This window comes from Vitis vinifera, chromosome 1 (assembly GCF_030704535.1).
Source record: "Vitis vinifera cultivar Pinot Noir 40024 chromosome 1, ASM3070453v1".
Lineage (NCBI taxonomy): Eukaryota > Viridiplantae > Streptophyta > Magnoliopsida > Vitales > Vitaceae > Vitis > Vitis vinifera.
Window position 1 is genome coordinate 27,461,404 of NC_081805.1, and position 12,770 is coordinate 27,474,173.

The window sequence follows — 12,770 nt, forward strand, 5'->3', positions numbered from 1 at the left end:
TGCCAAAGGGGAGAGACTTATATGATGTGTATTTTACCTTTGGCATGTTTCTTTTGGTATTATGGGAGCGTATTTGGGCACACTTTTGGCAATATGCATGTGCTTTGCATATACCTTGATGCATGGTTCGATGTTTGTTATATATAGATCTCATGTTTGTATACATCTTCTCTGGGACCCTTGCTTCTTATGAAGTATGCATGATAGGATACAGCACTTGAGCCTACAAATTTTTTACCAGATTTGGTTTTTATCTTCCCACATAATGCAAATTCACTTAAAAAGTGGCCTATCCCACACTATTCACCCTCGTTCCCATGTTTTGTCATCGGTGACAGAGTGACTGTTGGCCCAAAGTTTGAAAATATAACAAAACAAAAAATGCTCTCTTGCTCACATCTATTGGTATGATAAATGGTTCGAGTACGATTCTAAATTTTACTCCACTCGCCTTCGTTCATCCATCAGCTTCTGCCAAAAAACACTACTTGATTCTATTTGTACCATTTCTGAAAAACATCTGGAAATCACTGCTGATCCGACACGACCAAACGGATCAAAAGGGGACATACAGTTCTACAATGGTGCACCCATCCCAAATCATCTTTTTGTGTCCAAGACAAATTATAACCCATCTAAACAAGTATTCACTGGCTAATTTGGAAAAGATCTATTCAAATTTAAAACTAAACCCTAAACCCAAAATCCCAAACCTCAAGCTCCAAACCCTAATAAGATCAATAAAAATGACATCCTTTGGTATCCTATAAAGATAGTTTTTACCTTTAGTATTACAAATAATACAGGGTGATAGCTTTTACCTTTTAAGTATTACAAATAATACAAGGCATACCCAGTCAGTCTCCTAAGCCTAAGGGAAACTTGAGGCTACAACAGACACATTGTTCTCTTCCCCCAAGCTAGGAGCTATTTGTTTACCTACCAATCTACAGCGTTTGCTTGTGTTAGAAACTGCAAAGGACCACCAGACCTTAAAAACTCGAATGCAAACTCTCAACTGGTTGAGATTTTATGGAAGACATGAGACTTGGGATTGAGATCTCAGACTGTTAACACTACCATCATAGTGATACAACAACATCCAACAATACAGCATACAGAACAAACCCAACCTTCCCACCTTCCTCTCCTTCCCACACCAACCCCACCCCCCAAACAAGAAGAAAGGGAGAAAATAAAAGAAAAGAACATGTTAAAGGGACCCATCTAACTCGGATTCTGAACATGACACCAAAAGCTTGCTTTGAATGAAACAATTCAAATGGTAAATGGAGGTGGAAGGAAAATTGCAAGCATAATGAATCTGCAATATGATGATACCACTGCATTAAAGAGTTGCATAGAAAAAATCAGCATTACCCTGAGAAGTTAGTTGTCATTCCAACTAGTGATTTTGGAAATGGTTTCAAGTGGTCTAATTTTCTGAACTGTGGTAACATGTTCCAAACAGAACAAGGCCCTTCTAAATATACATCACAGAAGATGTTCAGAGAAATTCTAAATTTACACATGCTGCAAATCCAATTCAAGAATTACCGAGGACCATAAATTTGCTAGGAGGCTAATTCATTTAACAGTCTTAGTTTAAGAGCTTGCTATAATAACTCAAAAGACAATGGGTAGCTTGTGCATCCCAGGGCATACAAAAAGCCCCAAATTAAGGTAAGGACAAGTGAGAGAGTGGGCAAACAAACCTGAACTTTAAGATCTCACTTGAAAATTTCCAAAACATATTGTACAGAGTATGTATGTCTAAATATACTTCAATCCAGTGATATACTGTTGTCTAGAGATTAGATACTGGGCCAGGGAATAAATAATTCCTAATAGTCCCAATATCTTAACCTTTATCACATCTGTTATTATGATGGATGGCAGATTAAGGGGCAATGTGAGCAAGGGCGTTGAATCAGTCTGCTTCGTGTAGCTCCACACAAACCGGTTGAAAAGGATATGGCTTGGGAATGTAAGAATTAGGAGGGCTAAATTCTTGACTGCAAAGAACCAGTCTGGCCCACCAATTTCCAGGCCCCATCCAGCATTCCCATGCCAGACATCTTCCCATATGCTGTACAAGGATGTCAGAACCAAGTAGGCTGAAATAACTATTGTAACAGGGAAATACCTTTGCTTGTCCCCAAATCCAGCAACAAGATCAGAGTCCTGGTTGAGAAGCAGTAGGACTGGTGCCAGAAAGAATATTGCTCGGTTTGAGCCTCCAGTAAGATTGACATTCAAGATCAGGCATATAGCAAAGCACATCACAGTAGCAACATTACCAACTGCAGGCATCCAGGCACCCTCAGCTGCCATCCTCTTGATTGTGAAGGTAGGCACAGTAGAGGCCCTACGCTGTTGCATAAACCTCATTTTAGCTGGGAAATTGGCAGAGCTGCTTTGTGCAGACTGATTATGTCTCCCACCCCTCTCAAAAGCCTTTTCCCGCAAAAGTGAGGCTAGTTCAAACTTTATTTCCAATGCAATCAGCATAAAGATTGCTGCATATAGACCAAGGAGAGATGTTCTTGCTCCCTCAATTGCCAGTAATGCAGTGAGTTTGTAGTCTTCCTCCACCATGTCTTCAACTCCACTATCCACAAGGATGCTTTTGATTCTCATCTGGCCCTCTAGCAAATATGTCACAGGAAAGAGAGCCACAAGTAGGGCAAAAACCCATGGCAGGAACCTTGTGCTTGAGGCAGATGGGAAGTGAGTGAAGACCACAAATACAGAAGCACAGACCATGGTTATAACAATAAGGGCATGCAGGACCGCAGCCTGAAGGAAGTACTCAGCAGATATGTAGATACCCAAAGCAATCCCTATGGCAACTGAATAAAGCGCTCTCAACTCAACCATATAATTAATGGGGATGATAGAGGTAACTGCTGCTAGAGTTAGCAGGATTGCTGCAATAAGCAGCCATGATGGCCATGTAGGCTTTGAGGCAACAAAGCCATAGATGGAGACGTCATCAGAAGACTGACGGGCAGCTTTGATTAGGTCAGAGCGGTAAGTCCATGATAATGGAATTGGAGGCTCCATTAGCATAAACAGCAGACCTGTTGCCACCACTAGCACTAAGCATCTCTTAGCAGACTGCAAAAGGAAGAGGATAAAGTGTAAATCAGTTAATCTGAGTAATCAAAGATTGCATTAATTGAAGATCTAAATTGAATAGAGAAGCTTGATGAATCATGACATGCATGAAAATCAAGCTACTTGTTTACTCTTCAAGATGCTGCAGAATCAAAAGTTAATGAGAGTAACTCTACTCATTATTGATAGTAGTGACCATTTCTTTCTAGAAGTACCAATAGCAAAAGGACAGCAACCATTGGTAATCCCTGATCACTATTTAATGCCATTAATAAATCATTTTAAGTTCCTTTTCCCTTCAGATGATACGGCCCTTGAGAATATTATGAATAGTCTAAACTAACAGAAATTCACGAGAAACAGAATTCATTAGCTGCATGAATATCTGTGTTCACTTGAGCAGTAGAGTATGAAGTTAACAGTTCTAGCCTTTTATATCCCAGTTTCTTTTTTCTTTTTGGTCTAACAAATTCTATTAAAGGATAAAAACAAAATAAAGAAAGTGAGAACAAAATCACTATCAGTACCAGGACATGTGAGAAATGGACAGCAACTATAGGTACACAAGCCAATCCCGTCAATACAATACAGAAACCCAAAAGCAAACCATCAGATGGAGGTCTTCCATGCCACCATTGGAGAGCTTCAAAAATTGTTTCACGGCAAAACCAGACAGACAAAGCAACCACACTAGCATGAGCATAACCTTGCCAAGCTTTCATCTTTGAGGCCATTCTTGACTTATCCCTGCAAAGGTCAATAATAAAGAATTCATGAGCTCTATGTCATCTGAATTAAGATGTCCAAAAAGGTTGAACATGAAGATGAAAAATGCCCAGTACATACTTGTAAAGAAGCAATGGAGGAGAAACCGCCAATAAAAGAACAGCTGTGACCCATACAACTGACTTTGATGAGATAAACAGCATGGCTAATTTTGAAGAGTACAGACAAATCAAAACCCAAACTGCCTTTGGTCCAATTCTTTGATCCACCAATAATCTCCTCACCAAAGCCAAACCCAGAAAGGTTGTCATGATGACCATATAGCTGGGATACATCACATCCTCATCCAACCCATAATAGTATATGCTAGAGTAACTAAAGAACCGATTCTCAATGTAACATAGCAGCAATGCATGGCTGATCAAACCAACCTCAGTCAAGAAATGAAGTTTTGATGGAAGAAGAGCTAAACCAGGAATGACCATGGCCAGGACAACATCCACAAGAATGAGCTTACAGAAGGATTTCAAAGACATGCCTGCCAACCAAATATTGAGATCCCAGAAATTGTGCAGCACAAACCATGTGACCATCAAACTCCCAAGCACAACAAACGCAAAGTATGACGGCAGGCTCTTCTTTGTAAAAAAGCGAGCCAAGTAAAAACCAGAAACTGCAGGTAGCGGAAGGAACTGCGACATAATATATGAAAAAGAACTTCAATGAGAAATACACTCAAAATGTCAAATGTAATATTTATGCCTATCTCTCTCGAGTAGAAAATTAAAATACTTAGTCAACCATATTTTTCATGGCCTTGATAGGAATCAAAGATCAATATTTAGAAATATTTTTCCATAATAAATGGATGCCAGTAGCTACCCTATTTAACAATCCTTTGCTCTTTTCAATTAATCCAGAAAGGGCTTTGATTAGACAATAGAAAGAAATCTTCCTACAAGACGTTTTTTGGTTCAGAATTGAGAGTAGATTCGATCACTTTTTGGGAAAATAATCTGGAATTTTCATAGAATCACATTAGTAAGGAGAAAGGGCATAAAATTGAGGCCCTAAAAATGAGAAATAAAAGTTGGTACACGGATGCTGAGCGCGTTAAAAAAATGGCTAGGGCATTCATGAATCTATATGATAATGGGGATTTTGTTTCAAGCTTCAGTTCCCATGCTCTTACATCCATTCTATTTCTAATCAAAAGCTAATTCATGGGCCTCATCTCTGAAACAGAGGTGAGATTCATTAAGTCACAGGTGGGACCCTAAAAGGGCATCAGGCTGCATTTCTTGAACTTTCTGAGATGTGGTAGGTGGGTCCATCAATTATGAACTTGGTTCAATCAAACTTTTCTACTGAGGAGATGCATGATGCAGATACTGCACCCATTCCTAGAAAACTAACTCCACATACTGTGGCCTACTTCAGCCTCAAAAGTGTCTGTGACATTACTTGAAAATTTGAGACAAATGTTCTTACTAACAGACTCCAGTTCTTGATTGTTACCGAGTCTCCACCAAACTAAGTGTGTTTTATTCTTGATTGCCAACCTAGTGAAGAAATTAATATAATGCAAAAACTGTTTTTGTTAATGAAATATGCAAAAGGGGAACATGCCAAGGCCTTCAAAATCATCTTGTGAAGGCTAATTATAGGCTATAGGAATTCCTAAGGTCAGTCTTGAAGGAACATGGTTAATTGCACCATGTAACAACCAACCATCCAGATTCATTCTGGGATTGTGAAAAAGAAAATTGAGTTTTATGGTCCAAATCATAAATGGTAAGCCTGTTTAAGACAGCTTAAGTACGAGACACTGCATAACCATTTTTCAGAACAGTTTAAGGCCACTTTAGACAATTTTTTGTTGATATAATGGCGCTTCTTGGTCATGGAAGAAATTTGGAGTGTATGTGGTTTCACACTAATTCACTTTAACACAAAGAAAACTTGGTTTTCTGTCAACCGTGAAAACACTGTACGGATGCACAACTTTCCTCAGGCGTTTATGGTTGGATTTATTTATTGTTTTCAGGAAGGGCAAGAGGAAGGGGGTGTGGTGTTAGCAATCACACCGGACCAAAGGCATGTAAAATATAAGTTCTTTGTATTGCTTTTTCCCTTCTAATAATTTATATAGATAAGCAGAAAGGACCCATACATAAAAGGATTCTGAAGCTTTCACCCTAATTCTGCCCTTGATCCTAGAAGATGGAGATGGTTGAGAATGGTAGGCAGAAAAATCAGTTTGTTTATATCTCATTGTGATCAAATGATGGTACCCTCTCTCCCATGAATTTTTTAACACAAGGGAGAAATGCAAGACAGCCTTTAAAGCCTTCAGGCTAAAGGTTGTGTTGACAAGAAAGATGGTGAGATATTATTGATACAGTAAAAGGATTAGGCTCGAGAGGAGTAAGAGAAGAAGAACAAGATTTTAAATTAGAGATAAGAGGAGGGACTACCTAGGGAACCCTAAGATTCCAAGGAAAAAATCTCAAAACAAACAATTTTTAGTTCAAAAATTCCCTAGTTGCTTCAGTACAATGCAATTCATTCAGACTTAAAAACACGCTAGATAAGACTCCAAACGTGAGCTTTTTTGCATGTGAGGCTAGCTGGTGTAAAGTATTGATGCCAGATCAGCTCTAGAAAAGAGGGTGGCCGTTGGGGAATCGATGTTTTCTTTGTAAACTTGAAGAGGAATCTATTGACCACATTCTCCCTCCTGGTACCAAGCAAGGATGTTAGTGGAGTCTGCCATCTTGACCATATTTTTGCTAGGCAAGAATAACAACTAGAGTCTACACCAAACATGGTAGTTGTTGTTCTCCTTATTCAACACAATTTGCTTGCCCCTACCCACGGTAAAAGATCTTTTGTCAAGATGGCATGACGCCTTTGTAGGAAGAAAAAGGATGAGGGTGTGGAGGATCGCTCCTCTCTGAATGTTTTGGTCTATTTGGCAGGAACAAAATCGAAAGAGCATTTGAAAAACAAGGAACAAATGGATCAAAAGTTGAAACATTCGTTCATTTGTAACCATTCAGCTTGGGTTAGCATGTATAAGAGATGGCTCGATGACTTTGGTTGATTTTGTATATTAGGTTCTTGTTGAGAGAGAGGGTGATTTTTGTGGCTTCAATTTCAAGGTCTCACCCCTGGGTACCTGATGTATATGCCCCATGTACTATGGTGTACATTTTCTTTTACTATTTATAAATACATATCTTTCTTTGCCTATTAAAAAAACCTCCAAAAGAAGAATAATGGATAAAGGAATCAAAATGGTCCATCCTCTAAGAAAGCCCCTCCTTTCTGGGAAAATCATAGAGTACTTCTTTGTGTCCTCAGCTACCACTGAACAAAAAAATACATCTCCTCACTCCATTCGCACACCGCTCCAAACGAAATCTCCTCCCACCATCCTCCCAAACAGTGTTCCACCTCAATGCTCCTTCCTCTTTACAACAGGCTTCCACCCCTTCTAGCAACTCTCTGCAACAGGCTTCCACCCTTTCTAGCAAACGACCTAAACTCACCTCCCCAAACCTAATCCAAGCAGAAAGGCCTTTGCCTCTTTCCACAATGAGACCCTTTAACTTCCCTCTTACCACCTTGATGGAAAGATCAAAGGTCTTAAGAGTCTACCACAAACCAACACCTTTCTCCTTTCAAATCCATTCCACTCAAACACATTTACATCTACATTGCAAAATTGGATAAATTTCCCTAGTTTGTCATTTTTGTACGCTATTGTTGTGCACTAAAAGGTTTAGGGATGCAAATTCAATGTCTATTCTAGATCTAGTTAACTGGTTGGTTTCTAGATAATGGGAGAGAAGTTCTATTTTTTTTTCTCCTTTTTTTTTTTACTGGTTGACACCCCTTGGGTATGTCCTGTGTACTTTGGAGCACCCTTCTTTTATTGGTGCTGTTAAAATGATTACTATTTTCCTATCCAAAAACATAATGTCATTGCTAGAAGCATCCATGTTGATGTATTGAGAACCTAACAACTTAGGATCTCTTCACCATGGTACCAAAAATAATTCTTCCTTCTGATCCTGAAAATAATGCAGCATCGCCTTCAAAGCCTTGAAGCTAAAGGGTTTTGAAGAAGAGAAGCTGGTAAGATACAACAGATATAGGGAAAAAAGGATTGATGAGATTATTCTGTTTTAAAAATAGAAAGAATGACACATTTTAGAAAAATGCTTTCAAAAATATTTCCTGAGAATAAGTAATTTATAGGAAATGCTAAAGTACTATTTTTCATGATTTCCAAAAAGATAAAACTTCATAAATAAAAAAGGATAAAAAAAATAGTAAATTCATTTTTTAATTCTCACTGCCAAATAGACCCTATGCTATTAAGCAAAATCACCCAATAGGGTAACCCAATATGGAAAAACTACAAACGTGAGAGGAAGGTTTGCCAAGACAAAGCTTACATTATTTAGAACAAAACAACTTTTTTTTTTTTTGGTAGGTAAATTTTTGTCCCCATTGGGACTTGAACCTGGAACCTCCCACAAGCCCTCCCCATCCCTTTGCTTTTACTTGAACCTGAACTAAACAAATTAGCCCCATAATTACTCCCAATGGCAGAATAGAAATATAAGTGAATATTTTTTTTTTTCCACAGTTATTGGAAATATATGAATAAGAACTTTAGGAAACAGTGGTCAGCAGAACTAAATTTATGAGATGCAAGGAAAAAGGAGGTCTATTGATTCTGGGGCTGGGTGTCAAGGTCAGGCCAGTGGTCAAAACCAGTTATCTCATATATATAGATATTCTCCTCTTTGGGCCCAAAGTTTGCACAACATCAAAATGTATCCAAATGGCTAATAGGAGTCCATTACATATAAAAACAAGTCCGCTACATATGAAATGCATCTCACATGGATTAGGAAGGGAAGTTCCTAACACTTTTATATATAATAGACTTCTCTTAACTATGTGAATGTGTTTTAAGGCTGTGTGCACTTTATGCTTAAAGTGCACAATAGCTATACATGAGGAATAAATTGTTACAAATGACATCAAAATCGATCCTCAATTGGATGGGAGAGTTTGTTGATTGTGAGATCCCACCTTGACTTAAAAAAAGGTTTTTAAGCCTTACAAGGTGCCAATTAAGCACCTTGCCAAGTCATTCAAATTAAAGACTGCAGTGCAAAGGTTTAACGTAGACATGCAAGCCATGCAGATAAAATTAAACTGGAATAAGTCATTAGAAGATGAAATTCATACCAATATAGGAAATCCAACAACAATTGCTCCAGCAGCACTGACTAGTACAGCCAAAGCTGTAAATGCCAGTGAGCTGAAAGCATCACCAATCATACCAACAGCATATGCACCAGCAGCAGAAGCCCCACCCAGCATTGTAGTAGTCACAAGAAGATAATTCAATGGAGGTGGCACCTGAATGTACCGCCCAAATGAATGGAAAACGACTCTAATCTCCAAACAAATTACAACCACCACCAAAGCAATAGCACCATTCACCACACGAATGCTCTGGAGTTGGTGTGCATTCTTTGTAACCCACCAAAGTGCGCCTCTTGTAGAGGCATAGAGTAGGAATAAGAAAGGAATGAAGAACAGGAGAAACAGATCACTAACTGAAGCAGCTGACAAGAACATCACCGAATAGTGAGACGCAATATGAAATACCAGAGGAAAGAACAGAAGATTCAAAGTATGGAAACAGCTCTCGAGGGGGCCGAGGATTAGAATATCATCGGGAACTTCTCCGCCATGGTAACCCACTTCCTGCTTGTTTTTGAACGAGGAAATGCGAGGAATCGAGAAAACCCAGTAGAAAACACAATTGAACGCCATGAGATAGTAAGAAGCGTTGTTCATACCAACTGCAGAGATAGTTGCCCAGGCAAAAAGAGCCGAAGCCGCGAAAGGAACACAAGCGAAAAGAAGCCGCTCGAGAGCGAGAACTATCGAAGGGTTCTCGATTTGAATCCACTTGAACTGGAGCGAAGCCCAAACACCGATCAAGAAATTGGTCTCAGCGCAGAGGAAGGCGGCGAGGAGTGATAGAGGAATCGAATTGAAGGTGGAGAAGATAGATGAACTGAAAAAGAAGGCGATCTGGGCGGCGATGAGAGAGAACCAGACGCCAAAGAACGAACCGGACTTGAAGTTGAGAGAATCAAGGATGTAAGCGATCATGAGACCTAGGGTTAGGGTCGCCACGACGGGAGTGCCGCCGAGGTCCAGCAGGAAAGCGGCGCAGGGAACGAGAGCGATCGCGATCCTCGCGTTGTGTATGAAGGAAGACGGAGAAAATCGAGACTTGCTGAGAGACCTTGACCTGCCGTTACCCATGAACGGTGAGTTAGGGTTAGGGTTAGGGCTTCGTTCAGGAGAGTAACCGCCATTGAAGGTGGAGAAAGTAGGAGCGCTGGCGGAGGATATGAATGGACGGTAGGACCGGGGTTGAAGCTCCGGCGGCATCATTTTCGCCGGAATTGGGATAGTGAGCTCGCTCTCGGAACTCGGTGGCCTGTCTGATCTGTGTACTCTCCCCGGTATCCAAAGGCATAGATCCAATAGCCGTGACCTGTCAAAGCCTCTTATCACCGTTGGATCATGATTTAATGAGCCCCACTATATCACCGACCGTAGGCTCCAACGTATATCAAATCAAATGGGCTTACCCCTTTCTCCTTGCTTCTTTCTTATTTTGAAAATTTTCAACCAATCAGCACCTGCCACTTGGACAAGGTGAGTGAATGGGCCTTGGGCCAGCTTCGAACATTTACAACGACGAGCCCACAACTCACATGGACTAAATTGTCTCCTAGCCCAAGACTCAAACCCATTGGTTGCTTTGTTATATCTTTGGTTTCATGGGGATTTACATATGTTTTGTTAAATGCGAGATGCCTATTGATGTGGGTATGGAATTAATTAAATTGGGTGAATATATTTCAAGTTAGTTTAGTAGCGTCTTTAAAAAGCACTTTTATTATGAAAAAATATTTTTGAAAAAGAATAAGGCACTTAATAAAATTTAGAGTATATTTAATAGTGATTTTAAAAAATGAGTTTAGAGTATATTTGATAGTGATTTTAAAAAATATTTTAAGTATTAAAAATATTATAAATATTTTCTAAAATCACTACCAAACGGTTCTTAATCTTTTTAGTACTTAAATTTTTTTATATTTTAAGTATTATAAACGGTATAAATAATTCTTAAAATCACTGTCAAATGTATTTTTAAAAAAATACTTTTAAAAAGTTGAAAAACACTCATAATTTTTTTTAAAATAAAAACATTTAATAAGTGAAATTATTTGAAAAATACTTCTAAAAAAACATTTTCATTAAAAGCATTTTAAATAGAAATACTACTAAACATGCCTTCAAAAATCATTTTGGTCTTTACTAATTTCTCAAGAAATTCAAATTGAGACCCGAAATTTACAAAACTGTTGGAAAATAGAATGAGAATGAAATTGATTTTCTAAAACTACAAATAATTCAATCATATATGACAAAACAACGATAGAGCTACTGAAAGCCCAACCCGGGGACTAGAAATGACATGATAATGAGAAATTTGAACCGTTAACCATGAAAAATGAATAAATCAGCAAAAGCTCTGGGAGCGAAGGAGCAAGGAAGAAGAGAGGATGGGCCGCAGAAGGCTATTTGTTTCCCTATTGCTTTGTGATTTGATGGGCAGGCCGTGGGCTATATGGGTTTCCTTGTAAAACAAAGGTGTACCCTGAGAGCTTGGGCATGAGACAAGGGCGCCGAATCTAGATATCCACCAATCTAGCTAATCAAAATCAAAAATAGAGGAGGGGAGCATGGAAGAGTGGAGTGAAGACCATGGAAAAGCACGGAAGCCCCACGGTGTAGTCTTATCACTTTATGTAAACTGTATGGGTATAGGGACGTGACCTTATCGCAAAAGAAAGAAGAAGGAAACGTCCCAATCTCCTTCTATTTTGCATGCTGGGCAGGGTGGGGTGTAGGCCCATTAAAGGGACGCACAACCCTCCAGGGATTCGAGTCAAGACAGCTACAAAGCTTGTCTTTTTCCCCTAATTGTACCCAGCATACCAGTCCCAACACACGTGTGCTTGGTCTCTTTATAACCCTCAACAAACTGCCAAGCCAATGTTGCCAATTGCCAACCACAATCTTATACTTGGGCCTCAGCTCCATGAACATAATCCTATATATTCTTCTTTACACATTCATTGAAATTTTCAATTATCACCCCCAGCCCCCCTTTTTTCATTGTAAATCCAATTAATATGCTTTTCTCCTATGCTGCTGCTTTGGTTTTTCTGTACTGTCTGCAGTGGTAACAGATTTGTAGTAAGCAGGAAGCTGAGATATTGAGATGGACCCAGTAAATATAGACAACCCATCAGAGGATGTGTGGGGCTTCTGCAGTTTTTCTTCAAGTTAATACACACTGGAATGGTCAAATAATAATGGTTCTAGCCTTCTAGGACCCTAAAATGGGAAAGGGAATGAAGGGATGGAAGCAGTTGCTGGCAAAGGAAGTAAGGTGGGATGTGTTGCTACATCCTCAGGACAGTGAGGAGAAGTACTTGATTGTGAAGTGAAGGTAGAAGCATTTGCTGTTAACAACTAATATTGAGCTAACAAAAAGTAAAAAGGGAGAGAAGAGAAGAAATGGCTGTGGAGCCATGTATTTTGCAGGGTAATCAATAGAGGAATGGATGAGCAGAGGGTCCAACCCTGCTGATGGGGTAGAGCTGGTGGTGGTTGAGGCCACATGTTTCCCATAAATGCTAGAGACAAAGCCAAAAAGCCTGCTTATACGAACTTTGATCGCCTCCCTGCATAAACAGTTCCTATTGTCTCCTTGGGTTGCTCTCCTTGTCCCCCTTGTTATG

The 12,770-nt window shown here is 39.4% G+C and overlaps 1 protein-coding gene across 1 annotated transcript; it reads right to left on the reverse strand.

The window, feature by feature from the left end:
* Positions 1-1,545: 1,545 nt before the first annotated feature.
* LOC100259097 (uncharacterized) lies at positions 1,546-10,541 on the reverse strand. The gene is made up of 4 exons (XM_002268181.4): positions 9,118-10,541; positions 3,967-4,538; positions 3,648-3,867; positions 1,546-3,120 (listed from the first exon to the last, which is right to left on the reverse strand). The coding sequence occupies exons 1-4, from the start codon at positions 10,342-10,344 to the stop codon at positions 1,774-1,776; spliced, it is 3,366 nt and encodes a 1,121-aa protein (XP_002268217.1). The 5' UTR covers positions 10,345-10,541; the 3' UTR covers positions 1,546-1,773.
* Positions 10,542-12,770: the final 2,229 nt, after the last annotated feature.

Bases quoted from the DNA above. Each gene is read 5' to 3' on its own strand.
- LOC100259097 (XM_002268181.4), bottom strand. From the start codon at position 10,344: ATGATGCCGCCGGAGCTTCAACCCCGGTCCTACCGTCCATTCATATCC. The intron at 4,539-9,117 runs GTATGAATTTCA...ATTATGTCGCAG, and splicing joins TTGTTGGATTTCCTATATTG to TTCCTTCCGCTACCTGCAGT. The intron at 3,121-3,647 runs GTACTGATAGTG...TTCCTTTTGCAG, and splicing joins TCCATTTCTCACATGTCCTG to TCTGCTAAGAGATGCTTAGT.